Source organism: Amblyraja radiata, chromosome 1 (assembly GCF_010909765.2).
Source record: "Amblyraja radiata isolate CabotCenter1 chromosome 1, sAmbRad1.1.pri, whole genome shotgun sequence".
Taxonomy (NCBI): Eukaryota; Metazoa; Chordata; class Chondrichthyes; order Rajiformes; family Rajidae; genus Amblyraja; species Amblyraja radiata.
In genome coordinates this window covers 78,939,214-78,954,638 of record NC_045956.1, presented here as the reverse complement: position 1 = coordinate 78,954,638, position 15,425 = coordinate 78,939,214, and the positions used below count along the sequence as shown (strand labels likewise).

Below are 15,425 nucleotides of genomic sequence, written 5' to 3'. Positions count from 1 at the left end.
GGAGAGAGAGAGTAGAGGGGGAGGGAGGGGGAGGGAGGGGGAAAGGGAGGAGGGGGTGAGTGAGGGGGAGGGAGGAGAGGGGAGGGATAGAGAAGGGAGAGTTGGAGGGGGGGAGAAGAGGAGGGGGTGTGAAGGGGAGAGAAGAGGAGGGGGAGAAGAGGAGGAGGAGGTTGGAGAAGAGGTGGAGGGGGGAGAAGAGGAAGGGGAGAGGTGGATGGGGGGAGAAGAGGAGGGGATGGAGGGGGGAGGGTGGAGAGGGGGGAGTATAGGAGGGGTAGAGGTGGAGGGGAAGGGGGAGTGTAGGGGGTGAAGAGGGAGGGGGTGGAGAGGGGGGTGGTAGATAGGGAGGGGGTGGGACAACTTGCTCTATTTGATCTTATTTGATTGGGCACACCAGACCACGTGAACTCCTCCCTCCCTCCCTCCCCCCTCCCTCCCTCCCCACCCCGCTCTCCTCCCCACCCCTCTCCTCACCCCTCCACCACCCTTCCCCCCCCCCCCTCCAATCTCCCACACCTGCCCCATTGTGATATCATATCATATGTAAATTAAATCCATTGAGATTGGACATCTGTGAGATGGCACTATGACTCATGCAGCAGCTTGATTTAAAAAAAAAAATTTACTAAAGAAGTGGAGAAATTAATAACCAAATTTTCTAATTTTCAAAACAAAATGGGGAGGAGGAAAAACTCTACAGGAATATGTAAAAATGTCTCCGTTACGGCAAAGGACAGACAGACAGACAGACAGACAGACAGACAGACAGATGATAACCAGTAAACAATTTTAAATTATAAGTATTAAATGTAATGAAAACCAGCTTATTTTACTAGCAAATAATTAAAATCATTAAAGTCATATAAATAAGTAACTTCATTTTGCTTGCCCTTTACCATCGCATCAGTAGCTTCATTCAAATGAAAGGAGTAGTAGTTCTCATCACAGCTAGGGGCCAGATGCTAAGGGCAATCATCTCTTTGTCCCAGAACATTAACACACTGCCTGTCATTGCTTTCCAAACTTCCACGTGTGTGTAAATGTTCAAGATGCATTGAGCTGCAAGGCTGCAGATCGCCAGCAGTTCCTTTCTGAACTGTTGGCTTCCGGTAACCTCGATCCAGGCTAATAATGAGCCAATGGAAGTTATGATGCTGATTTAATAGGCTAGAGAATAACAGGAGACCTAAACCAGACACTATAATTATAACACAGTTGCGGATACACCTAATAAATAATTCAGAACACAACTCTTTAACTAGAGACGTTATCGAATGAAGTACATGTTTGAGATCATGGCCTGGTGCTCATCTGTGGGATCATGGTCCAAGGATAAGTAGGAGGAGGTGTCTGAGAGTTGTAACCTGGCCTCAGCCCAGTAGAGGTCAGTGCGCCAGACTACCACGGCACCTCCCTTGTCGGCTGAAGGAGGGTCTCGATCTGAAACTTCACCCATTCCTTCTCTCCAGAGATGCTGCCTGTCCCGCTGAGTTACTCCAGCTTTTTGTGTGTGTCTACATGTTATCGAATATTTGCAATGTTAAGCTTCTAACCAAATAACCTGGATGCATACAAGGGGGAATTAGAGAAACGTATGGAGAAAGGATGGAATGATATGCTGACAGAATTTGGTGTACAGGGGGATGTGGCTTATAAACATTGTCTCAGATCAACAGTGCTGCATGAACCTCTTGGTGTTGCATCTGCTATGCAATTCCATTTAAATGTTACTCAATCTACAAATCTTCTTCCCAGGTCCTCTTCCCTGTTGTCAACATGTTACCTGAACCTGCCAAATTATATCCACATGTGCACTAGCTCATGTGAAAGCATCAAATGTTACACCGCATTGATAAATGATCCACAAAATTATCTGTGAATTAGTTTGAAAATTCTCTTATATTTCTGATTACTTCTATAATTTACCAATGCAAAGTGCTCAGTATCAGATATCTGGTGTGTAATTCCTTTCCAAGAGTTGCCTCGCCCCATCCCTGTACCTTAATTCCAATAACCACAATACCTGAATCAGTCTGAAGAAGGATCACAATCAGAAACGTCATGCGTCTATTCCCTCCACAGATGCTGCCCGACCCACTGAGTTTCTTCTGCACTTTGTGTTTTGTTCTAGATTCCAGCATCTTGTGTTTTACAAGAGGGTGGTGGATGCCTGGAGCACACTGCAAGGATGGTGGTGGAGGCAGATATGTCAGTGACATTTAAGAGGCTTTGGATAGACACCTGGATATGCAGGAAGTGGAGGGATATGGATTATGTCCAGGCAGATAAGAGTTGGTCTTGGCATCTTGTAAAACACAGACAATATGGGTTGAAGGGACTGTTCCTGTCCTGTACTATTCTATGTCCTATCTGCAGTTCCTTGCATTTCTGATGAACTTAGGCAGATTCCAATCTTATCCCAATGTGATGCATATACAGTGCATTGAGAAAGTATTCAGACCCCTTCACTTTTTCCACATTTTGGTACATTACAGCCTTATTCTAAAATTGATTACAATCATTTTTTTAATCATCAAACTACACACAATACCTCATAATATAAAAGTGAAAACAGGTGTTCAGAAATTTTTGCAAAGTAATTAAAAAGAAATAACTGAAATATCACATTTACATAAGTATTCAGACCCTTTGCTGTGACTCTCAAAATTGAGCTTCAGTGCATTCTGTTTCCATTGATTATCCTTGAGATGTTTCTACAACTTGATTGGAGTCCACAAGTAGTAAATTAAATTGATTGTACATGATTTGGAAAGGCACACACCTGTCTATATATGGTCCCACAGTTGACTGTGCATGTCAGAGTAAAAACCAAGCCATGAAGACGAAGGGATTTTCTGTAGACCTCCGAGACAGGATTGTGTTGAGACACAGATCTGGGGAAGGGTATAAAACATTTTTTGCAGCATTGCAGGTCCCGAAGAGCACAGTGGTCTCCGTCATTCTTAAATAGAAGAACTTTGAAACCATCAGGATTCTTCATAGAGCTGGCCACCTGGCCAAACTGGGCATTCACGGGAGAAGGGCCTTGGTCAGGGAGGTGACCAAGAACCCGATGGCCACTCTGACAGAGCTCCCGAGTTCCTCTGTGGAGATGGGAGAAACTTCCAGAAGGACAACTATATCTGCAGCACTCCACCAATCAGGCCTTTATTGTAGAGTGGCCAGACAGAAGCCACTCCTCAGTAAAAAGCACATGACAGCCCGCTTGGAGTTTGCCAAAAGGCACCTAAACAAGATTCCCTGACCTGATGAAACCAAGATTGAACTCTTTGGCCTGAATGCCAAGCGTCACGTCTGGAGGAAACCAGGCACCGCTCAACACCTGGCCAATACCATACCTACGGTGAAGCATGGTGGTGGCAGCATCATGCTGTGGGGATGTTTTTCAGCGGCAGGAACTGGGAGACTATTCAGGGTCAAGGGAAAGATGAACGGAGCAAAGTACAGAAAGATCCTTGATGAAAACCTGCTCCAGAGCGTTCAGGACCTCAGACTGGGGCAGAGGTTCACCTTCCAACAGGACAATGACCCAAAGCTCACAGCCAAGACAATGCAGGAGTGGCTTTGTGACAAGTCTGTGAATGTCCTTAAGTAGCCCCGCCAGAGCCCGGACTTGAACCCGATCGAATATCTCTGGAGGGACCTGAAAACAGCTGTGCATCAACACTCCCCATCCAACCTGACAGAGCTTGAGAGGATCTGCAGAGAAGAATGAGAGAAATTATCCAAACACAGGTGTGCCAAGCTTGTAGCGTCATACCCAAGAAGACTTGAAGCTGTAATCACTGCCAAAGGTGCCTCAATAAAGTACTGAGTAAAGGGTCTGAATACTTATGTAAATGTGATATTACAGTTATTTATTTTTAATTATTTTGCAAAAATTTCTAAACACCTGTTTTCACTTTTTTATTGTGGGCTATTGTGTGTAGATTGCTGATAAAAAAAAAGAATTTAATCCATTTTAGAATAAGGCTGTAACGTAACTAAATGTGGAAAAAGTGAAGGGGTCTGAATACTTTCTCAATGCACTGTAAATCTTATTTTTTTCTTGATTTTTGGTTCTCTTTTCCTTTTATTTATTTTCTTAATACATGCATTCCCAGATTCAGCTTCTTGAGACCAAACTAAACAGGTTTTCATGCTTCATATGTGTCCGTGACTGCAAAGTTGCTCAATCCTACATTACGTACCTACCACAAGAAATCCAATCTTCAGCTTCAGGCTTTCCGTGTCACTTCGCTTTCTGGGTTTGTTGTGTAAGATATTAACAAGGTTGAAGTGAGCAGACCAGCTGAAACATTGTGCATTGAAATTGAGGGTGCATGTACAAATGTAATCAGGCTCAACCAAGTTAATAGACAGGAGATTTTTTCTCTCTCTCCAGAACCGAAGACTCCACCAAAGCCATGGTCACAATCATTTTTTTATATAAAAATGAACCCCTCCCACCCCAACCCCATTGCTCACTCGCAAGATTCAACTCAGGAGTCATCCAGAAGCCCAAATTAGTTTGTAATGCTGAGGCTTTATAAGGCATTTTGATGTATTTTGAACCATTTTGTGTTCCATATCTGAGGAGAGATGTGCTGGCATTTGAGAGAGCCCAGAGGAAGTTTCAAGAATAATCTTAGGGAACATAGAAACATAGAAACATAGAAATTAGGTGCAGGAGTAGGCCATTCGGCCCTTCGAGCCTGCACCGCCATTCAATATGATCATGGCTGATCATCCAACTCAGTATCCCGTACCTGCCTTCTCTCCATACCCTCTGATCCCCTTAGCCACAAGGGCCACATCTAACTCCCTCTTAAATATAGCCAATGAACTGGCCTCGACTACCCTCTGTGGCAGGGAGTTCCAGAGATTCACCACTCTCTGTGTGAAAAAAGTTCTTCTCATCTCGGTTTTAAAGGATTTCCCCCTTATCCTTAAGCTGTGACCCCTTGTCCTGGACTTCCCCAACATCGGGAGCAATCTTCCTGCATCTAGCCTGTCCAACCCCTTAAGAATTTTGTAAGTTTCTATAAGATCCCCTCTCAATCTCCTAAATTCTAGAGAGTATAAACCAAGTCTATCCAGTCTTTCTTCATAAGACAGTCCTGACATCCCAGGAATCAGTCTGGTGAACCTTCTCTGCACTCCCTCTATGGCAATAATGTCCTTCCTCAGATTTGGAGACCAAAACTGTACGCAATACTCCAGGTGTGGTCTCACCAAGACCCTGTACAACTGCAGTAGAACCTCCCTGCTCCTATACTCAAATCCTTTTTGCTATGAAAGCTAACATACCATTCGCTTTCTTCACTGCCTGCTGCACCTGCATGCCCACTTTCAATGACTGGTGTACCATGACACCCAGGTCTCGCTGCATCTCCCCTTTTCCTAGTCGGCCACCATTTAGATAATAGTCTGCTTTCCTGTTTTTGCCACCAAAATGGATAACCTCACATTTATCCACATTATACTGCATCTGCCAAACATTTGCCCACTCACCCAGCCTATCCAAGTCACCTTGCAGTCTCCTAGCATCCTCCTCACAGCTAACCCTGCCCCCCAGCTTAGTGTCATCCGCAAACTTGGAGATATTGCCTTCAATTCCCTCATCCAGATCATTAATATATATTGTAAATAGCTGGGGTCCCAGCACTGAGCCTTGCGGTATCCCACTAGTCACTGCCTGCCATTGTGAAAAGGACCCGTTTACTCCTGCTCTTTGCTTCCTGTTGCCAGCCAGTTCTCTATCCACATCAATACTGAACCCCCAATGCCGTGTGCTTTAAGTTTGTAAACTAATCTCTTATGTGGGACCTTGTCGAAAGCCTTCTGGAAGTCCAGATACACCACATCCACTGGTTCTGCCCTATCCACGCTACTAGTTACATCCTCGAAAAATTCTATAAGATTCGTCAGACATGATTTACCTTTTGTAAATCCATGCTGACTTTGTCCAATGATTTCACCACTTTCCAAATGTGCTGCTATCCCATCTTTAATAACTGACTCTAGCAGTTTCCCCACTACCGATGTTAGACTAACTGGTCTGTAATTCCCCGTTTTCTCTCTCCCTCCCTTCTTAAAAAGTGGGGTTACGTTTGCTACCCGCCAATCCTCAGGAACTACTCCAGAATCTAAAGAGTTTTGAAAGATTATTACTAATGCATCCACTATTTCTGGAGCTACTTCCTTAAGTACTCTGGGATGCAGCCTATCTGGCCCTGGGGATTTATCGGCCTTTAATCCATTTAATTTACCCAACACCACTTCCCGGCTAACCTGGATTTCACTCAATTCCTCCAACTCCTTTGACCCTCGGTCCCCTGCTATTTCCGGCAGATTATTTATGTCTTCCTTAGTGAAGACGGAACCAAAGTAGTTATTCAATTGGTCCGCCATATCCTTGTTCCCCATGATCAACTCACCCATTTCTGACTGCAAGGGACCTACATTTGTTTTAACTAATCTCTTTCTTTTCACATATCTATAAAAACTTTTGCAGTCAGTTTTTATGTTCCCTGCCAGTTTTCTTTCATAATCTATTTTTCCTTTCCTAATTAAGCCCTTTGTCCTCCTCTGCTGGTCTCTGAATTTCTCCCAGTCCTCCGGTATGCTGCTTTTTCTGGCTAATTTGTACGCATCATCCTTCGCTTTGATACTATCCCTGATTTCCCTTGTTATCCACGGATGCACTACCTTCCCTGATTTATTCTTTTGCCAAACTGGGATGAACAATTTTTGTAGTTCATCCATGCAGTCTTTAAATGTCTTCCATTGCATATCCACCGTCAACCCTTTTAGAATTAATTGCCAGTCAATCTTGGCCAATTCACGTCTCATACCCTCAAAGTTACCTTTCTTTAAGTTCAGAACCATTGTTTCTGAATTAACAATGTCACTCTCCATCCTAATGAAGAACTCAACCATATTATGGTCACTCTTGCCCAAGGGGGCACGTACAACAAGACTGCTAACTAACCCTTCCTCATTACTCAATACCCAGTCTAAAATAGCCTGCTCTCTCGTTGGTTCCTCTACATGTTGATTTAGATAACTATCCCGCATACATTCCAAAAAATCCTCTTCCTCAGCACCCCTGCCAATTTGATTCACCCAATCTATATGTAGATTGAAGTCACCCATTATAACGGTTTTACCTTTGTCGCACGCATTTCTAATTTCCTGTTTGATACCATCTCCAACTTCACTACTACTGTTAGGTGGCCTGTACACAACACCCACCAGTGTTTTCTGCCCCTTAGTGTTTCGCAGCTCTACCCATACCGATTCCACATCCTGCAAACTAATGTCCTTCCTTTCCATTGCGTTAATCTCCTCTCTAATCAGCAACGCTACCCCACCTCCTTTTCCTTTCTCTCTATCCCTCCTGAATATTGAATATCCCTGGATGTTCAGCTCCCAGCCTTGGTCACCCTGGAGCCATGTCTCCGTGATCCCAACTATATCATAGTCATTAATAGCTATCTGCACATTCAACTCATCCACCTTATTACGAATGTTCCTTGCATTGAGACACAAAGCCTTCAGGCTTGTTTTTACAACACTCTTACCCCTTATACAATTTTGTTGAAAAGTGGCCCTGTTTGATTTTTGCCCTGGATTTTCCGGCCTGCCACTTTTACTTTTCACCTTGCTACCTATTGCTTCTACCCTCATTTTACACCCCTCTGTCTCTACGCTCACACATTTAAGAAACCCTTTCCCTTTAACTCCATCCTCCACTAGCCCATTCGACACCCCACCCCCCTTATTCAGTTTAAAACCACCCGTGTAGCAGTGGCAAACCTGCCTGCCAGAATGCTGGTCCCACACCTGTTAAGATGTAATCCGTCCCTTTTGTACAGTTCCCCCTTACCCCAAAACAGATCCCAGTGATCTAAGAATCTAAATCCCTGCCCCGTGCACCAGTTCCTCAGCCACACGTTCAGGTCCCGTATCTCCCTGTTCCTGCTCTCGCCAGCACGAGGAACTGGAAGCAAACCGGAGATAACAACCCTGGAGGTCCTGCTTTTCAGCATTTTTCCGAGCTCTCCAAAGTCACGCTGCAGAATATTCATCCCCTTCTTTCCGACATCGTTGGTGCCGACATGCACTACCACTTCCGGATGTTCACCTTCGCCCTTGAGGATTTTCTGCACTCTGTCCGTGACATCCTGGATCCTGGCACCAGGAAGGCAGCACACCATCCTCGCATCCCGTCTGTTGCCGCAGAAACCCCTGTCCGTACCTCTCACAATGGAGTCTCCTACCACAATGGCGTTGCCTGCCTTAGGCCTTTTTGGTTTTGGCTCAACAGCCCTATTCGCATCACAAGCCAGTCCGCCGCCCAGTGTAAACACCTCTTCTGTCCCGACAGCTTCTAAGTGGGTGAACCTGTTCACAAGAGGTACAACCCCCGGGGACGTTGGCATTCCATGCTTCCCTCCCGTTCTCACTGTCTCCCACCTTCTCTCTTCCAGTACCTTAGGTGTAACAATCGTACTGTAGGACTTGTCAAGGAACGACTCCGTTTCTCGGACGAACCGGAGGTCATCCACTTGCTTCTCCAGTTCCCCAACACGGCCCTTCAGGAGCTCTACCTGGATGCACTTTTCGCATTTGTAGCAGCCAGAGGCACCAGCGGTGTCCTTGACCTCCCACATACTGCAAGCATCACACTGAATCAGCTTGCCTGACATCTCCTTCTTTCGTCTCTCCCTCTGCAGTGTTTTGCGTAGTCTCCTCTCCTCTCCTCAGCCTCCTCGCCGAAGACTCTCGAGCCAAAGACTCGCACTTTTCTCACAAGGGCACTTTTCTCACAAGGGCACTTTTCTCACAAGGGCACTTTTCTCACAAGGGCACTCACTCACTGCCGCTCCCTAAGAGCAGTCTTACTTAAATTGACTGATAAATTGCCTGATTTACCAATTTACAAACTTCTCTCCTCCCACTTGGGCTAGAGCCAATCAGTTGTATCTCTTGCTAATCTCCTCCTGCTGCTGCTGTTGTTGCTCCCAAAGCTACAGCAGACTGTGTTTACGTAAGATCAGCATTTTACGGCTCTGCCTGGGCCTGTACTCACTGGAGTTTAGAAGGATGAGGGGGTTCTAGTTGAAACTTACTGAATAGTGAAAGGCCTGGATAGAGTGGATGTGGAGAAGATGTCTCCACCAGTGGGAGAGTCTAGGACCAAAGGGCACAGCCTCAGAATAAATGGACATACCTTTAGAAAGGAGATGAGGAGGAATTTATTTAGCCAGACAGTGGAGAATCTGTGAAATTCATTGCCACAGATGGCTGTGGAGGCCAAGTCTTTGGGTGTATTAAAAGCAGGGATTGACAGATTCTTGATTAATGAGGGTATCAAAAGTTATGTGGAATACGCAGGAGACTGGGTTTGAGAGGGAAAGATGATTAAATGGTGGGTAGACTCGATGAGCCCAATGGCCTAATTCTGCTCCTATGATTTATGAACTGTGGTCACAGTAAGGGTGTGGGCATTAAAGGCAATCAGGATACTTATGTAAGGATCTTGGATTGTTTTCTCTAGAAAGCTGAAGACCCGATGAAAGTATATACAATTATAAGAGGCATAGATAGGATAGATAGTCAGATCCTTTGCCAATGTCAGAAAAATCAAAGACAAGAGGGCATAAGGTGAGGGGGGCAAGTTAAAAGGGGATGTGCGGGGCAACTTTTTAACGCAGGGGGGGGGGTGAGTGGCTGAAACTGAGTGTTAGGGTTGGTGGTAGAGGCAGATATGATAGAGGCATCTCTAAGAGGCTTTTGGGTAGACATATGGATATGCAGGGACGGGAAGGATATGGATTATGCAGATATACAGTGCATTCAGAAAGTATTCAGACCCCTTCACTTTTTCCACATTTTGTTACATTATACCCTTATTCTAATATGGATTAAATTCATTTTTTTATCATCAATCTATACACAATACTCCATTATAAAAAAGCGAAAACATGTGTTTAGAAATTTTTGCAAAGTAATTTAAAAGAAATAATTGAAATATCACATTTACATAGTAATCAGACCCTTTCATCAGTATTTGTTGAGGCACCTTTGGCAGCGATTACAGCCTCAAGTCTTCTTGGGTACGACGCTACAAGCTTGGCACACCTGTATTTGGGTAATTTCTCACATTCTTCTCTGCAGATCCTCTCAAGCTCTGTCAGGTTGGATGGGGTGCGTCGAGGCATAGCTATTTTCAGGTCCCTCCAGAGATGTTCGATCGGGTTCAAGTCCGGGCTCTGGCTGGGCCACTCAAGGACATTCACAGACTTGTCACAAAGCCACTCCTGCGTTGTCTTGGCTGTGTGATTAGGGTCATTGTCCTGTTGGAGGTCCAGAACGCTCTGTAGCAGGTTTTCATCAAGGATCTCTCTGTCCTTTGCTCCGTTCATCGTTCCCTCGATCCTGACTCGTCTCCCAGTTCCTGTCGCTGAAAAACATCCCCACAGCATGATGCTGCCATCACCATGCTTCACCATAGGTATCGTATTGGCCAGGTGATAAGCGTTGCCTGGTTTCCTCCAGACGTGACGCTTGGCATTCAGGCCAAAGAGTTCAATCTTGGTTTCATCAGACCAGAGAATCTTGTTTCTCATGGTCTGAGTCCTTTAGGTGCCTTTTGGCAAACTCCCAGCCGGCTGTCATGTGCCTTTTACTGAGGAGTGGCCGCTCTACCATAAAGGCCTGATTGGTGGAGTGCTGCAGATATAGTTGTCCTTCTGGAAGGTTCTCCCATCTCCACAGAGGAACTCTGGAGCTCTGTCTGAGTGACCATCAGGTCACCTCCCTGACCAAGGCCCTTCTCCCCCAATTGCTCAGTTTGGCCGGGCGGCCAGTTCTATGAAGAGTCCAGGTGGTTCCAAAGTTCCTCCTTTAAAGAAGGACGGCGACCACTGTGCTCTTCGGGACCTGCAATGCTGCAGAAATTGTTTTATATCCTTCCCCAGATCTGTGTCTCAACACAATCCTGTTTCTGAGATCTACGGACAATTCCTTCATCTTCCATATGAAGAAAGACTGGATAGACTCGGTTTGCACTCGCTAGAATTTAGAAGATTGAGGGGGGATCTTATAGAAACTTACAAAATTCTTAAGGGGTTGGACAGGCTAGATGCAGGAATATTGTTCCCGATGTTGGGGAAGTCCAGAACAAGGGGTCACAGTTTAAGGATAAGGGGGAAATATTTTAGGACCGAGATGAGAAAAACATTTTTCACACAGAGAGTGGTGAATCTCTGGAATTCTCTGCCACAGAAGGTAGTTGAGGCCAGTTTATTGGCTATATTTAAGAGGGAGTTAGATGTGGCCCTTGTGGCTTAAGGTATCAGGGGTTATGGAGAGAAGGCAGGTACAGGATACTGAGTTGGATGATCAGCCATGATCATATTGAATAGCGGTGCAGGCAAGAAGGGCCGAATGGCCTACTCCTGCACCTATTTTCTATGTTTCTATATCTTCATGGGTAGGTTTTTACTCTGACATGCACTGTCAACTGTGGGACCTTATATAGACAGGTGTGTGCCTTTCCAAATCATGTCCAATCAATTTTATTTTCCACTGGTGGACTCCAATCAAGTTGTAGAAACATCTCAAGGATAATCAATCGAAACAGGATGAACCTAAGCTCAATTTTGAGTGTCATAACAAAGGGACTAAATACTTATGTAAATGTGATATTTCAGTTATTTCTTTTTAATTACTTTGCAAAAATTTCTAAACACCTGTTTTCTGCTTCTTCATTCTGGGGTATTGTGTATAGATTGATGATGACAAAAAAATAATTTAATCAATTTTAAAATAAGGCTGTAGCATAACAAAATGTGGAAAAAGTGAAGGGGTCTGAATACTTTCTGAATGCACTGTAGATAAGAGATGGTCTTGGCATCATCTTCGACACAGACATTATGGGCCAAAGTTGCCTTTTCATGTGCTGTACTGTTCTATTTTCTATGTTCAATGATCAGAGAGCTCAGCATCTTCAGAAGGTTGGGCTAAGGGATGTGACTATGTTTTGGAAGGAGGATCAGGGAAGCTGGGGCATTGTGAGAAGGAATCAGAAGTTCGAATTCTGTTTATCAAGTGTGAGGGAAGGTTCAGGCAACATTTCAGGTCAGGACCCTTCTTCAGAGCGATGAAGATTGCTCAAGCTTCCAGAATCTCCAGCTTCTTGTGTCTCTGCCTTTATTGCTGTGTCAGTGGCAGCAGCTCTTATCGCAAACTGTCTGGGGTGATACTCAGCAACCTGGGATTCAGATGCAGGAAGACACGTATCCCCTCGGGGAGCTCTGCCAGGTGACAGGAGCTTTCACTACTTTCTAGGCATTGTAGCTATGGGAGGACACTTTTTAAAAATCAAATTGCGAACACAATTATAATTCAAGGAACTGAAGTTACAAGAATATAAGTACTCTTATGCAGCCATGATTGGATAATATATACAGTTATACAGTTATTGTGGTTTAATTAATGGCTCAAATGTTTTTATTCCACACAGCAACCATCGCGACCACTACCCAGGTAATGTCAAGCAGACCTGTGCAGAATCCTACCATGGTAAGGGGAGAAGTGTGGGGGCGGTGATGGGGAGTGTGGTTGTGCACAAGCCACCTGCGTACAAGACAACAATCTTCATGGTTTGTCATACAAACATAACCTTGAGGCGGCACAGTGGTGAAGCCATAGAGTTGCTGCCTTACTGCCAAAGACTCAGGTTCGATGCTGATTCCAGCTGCTGTCTGCAGGGAGTCTGTATGTTCTCCCTGTGACCGTGTGGGTTTTCTCCAGGTGCTCTGGTTTCCTCCCAAACTTCAAAGATGTACAGGTTTGAAGATTAATTGGCTTTGGTAAAAATTGTAAATTGTCCCCAGTGTGTAGGACAGTGCTAGTGTACGGGGTAATCACTGGGAGGCGTGGACTCGATGGACCAAAGGGCCTGTTTCCATGCTGTATCTCAAAAGTCTAAAGACCCTTACAATACATTGTAAACCGTATAGCTGCCTAAAAAGACCAAGCATTGAAAGTAGGGCTGCTTCATGAAATAAGATAATAAAAAGGCACGGCGGACGCTAATTTATACCAAAGATAGACACAGCATCTCAAGGAGAAAAGAGATAGGTGACGATTCAGCTCGGGGCCCTTCTTTAGGCTGATTGTGTGGGGGGTGAGGGGGGAGAGCAAGAAAAGACCAGAGCAAATCATGACCGACAACAGATGACCTCAGGCAGGGTAATTCCCTGATAGGCCAATTGTTGGCTCAGGATTGGGTGATCAGAATAGGGATACATCATTGCGAACCATGGAACTGGTTAACCAACTTTTAGTGGACGAAGGGGAGGAAAATGTGGTGGGAAAAGCGAGTGGAGGGGTGAGGGGTATGTAGAAGTTATCTAAAATTAGAGGATTCAACGATCATACTGCTGGGTTGCAAGCATCCCAAGTAAAATATGAGGTGCTGTTCCTCCAATTTGCACGTGGCTTCACACTGGCAACAGAGGAGGCCCAGGACAGAAAGGTCCATTTGGGATTGGGAAGGGGAATGAAAATGGTTAGCAAGCAGGTGATCCAGTAGGATTTGGCACACCAAATTGGCAGCCCAGATTTGCCCTGGTGTTTTCTTGCTTCCAGTTCCACCGCTACAATCAGTAATCTGCATCATTGTTGGGTCTAATCCTGGAACTCTCTCCTCAGCTGCACTGGGGAAGTTGCTTCCCCACTACATGGTTCAAGAAGGCGGAATATCACTACGTTCTTTAAGACAACTCGGGATGGGCAATAAATGCCGTCCTTATGGCAATGACTTCACCCTAAAAAATTGAAGAAAGAAAAATACTGATCTGGGTTCTATACAGCGAGTCATCTGGAAATAGAGTAAAAAGTTAAAGTGTTATTGAAGCAAAGCGTGACAATTTAGCCTTGATAAGGTCTCTGTTGTTCAAGCAAAGCATTGCAATTTAGCCACAAAATGGCCTGCAAGCATGTGTCTTGGGTTGCAGGGCTCATTGATTTATCTTCAGTGAGTGACTGAGTCATCCGGAAGTTGGAATGAGAGGCCGAATGGTAGAAGATCACAACGGAGCCTGAAGAATCACTGCAACTCATTCCAATTGGAGAACATGAAGATATCCAGCGGGTCAGAGATGCTGCCTGAGCCGTGAAGTTACTCCAGCGCTTTGTATCTGTTATTGTTAACCAGCATCTGCAGTTCCTTGTTTCTAATTTAAATGATCAGGGCACAAAGTAGTTTCCAATAGTTTAGACTATCTGTGATTAGAGTACACTATTTGTACTTTGTCTCCTGACTAAGCCAAGCAAAGAAAATAATACAGATCTGAAACAGAATTGTTCAGGCAATACTCTGAGTCACCTTAATTAAGGTTCAACAGTGGTTCAATTTAGCTTGCAACCTGAGCATTTTCTTTACCCGACTGAACAGGCAGTAATTGTGTCCAGCCCAACAATGCTGAGTTTAATTACACTGCAGCTCATCAATGTAAGGTTGTTACTATGCGAATGAACGGCCAAGTTAAGAGAAATTGCATTACATAGTCAGTTGTTGGACTGTCGAATGCTTGATGCAAACTGTATAACTACAAAGATAAAAATGCTAAAATATTTATGATGTAAAAAAGCATAAGGCTGCAAATGTTGGCAGTGGGATTAGATAACGTTCCACTTGCAAAAAGCACAGGCTTGATAATTTGAATAATGTGCTTCCTTCCAAATGTATTAATAGACCATGCAAAGTGATTAATTCGCATATTTTACTTTTTGTGAAATACAAGGCTATTGAGCAGTGCCACTGAAGTTATTCTAGAAATGCCTCCTCGAAGAACTATTACATTGTGCAACATGAGCTGAAAGCTACATTAAGTAAATGATGCAATCCAATTGCCCGAGGACTATGAGGGAAGAGATGACTGGGCAAACGAGTTCATTCTGGACAAAACTGTGTCTTTGTAATCAATGCTGGGGTGAAGGAAGGGAGGCGGGGGGAGTGATGGAGTTGACTAATGCAGGTTGAGAATTCAACCGTATTTAATTTTTCTCAACTCCGATTTTAAATGTCTCCATTTATGTTTAGAGAGTGTAAAAATAAACCAAACCAACAAAAATACCAAATTCAGTTCATACATCACCAGAGGCTAGATATTAATATGAACCATCCATCACTGTTTGCAAAAAGTTTAAATTTTTCTCTCTGTCTCAGGCTTCCGAGCATTCTACCCAAAGAAATCAAACCACCTCCTCTTGAAGCAAAGCACTCATATGTTTCCTCAGCACATAACAAGTCCCTGCACTCCATAATCATGGCACCAGTAACACAGTCTGAAACTGACATCGGGTAAGTTTACTTAAATATCAGAACCAAGCTCACCGATTTAGCG

At 44.4% G+C, this 15,425-nt stretch overlaps 1 protein-coding gene across 1 annotated transcript in view; it reads left to right on the top strand.

Moving 5' to 3' along the window:
- Positions 1 to 15,425, top strand: part of LOC116979671 — a 121,728-nt gene that overhangs the window by 100,695 nt on the left and 5,608 nt on the right. The window contains exons 9-10 of the mRNA XM_033031389.1: positions 12,536 to 12,558; positions 15,248 to 15,382. Coding sequence (XP_032887280.1) covers positions 12,536 to 12,558; positions 15,248 to 15,382 — 158 coding nt within the window. The remainder of the gene's footprint in view (positions 1 to 12,535; positions 12,559 to 15,247; positions 15,383 to 15,425) is intronic.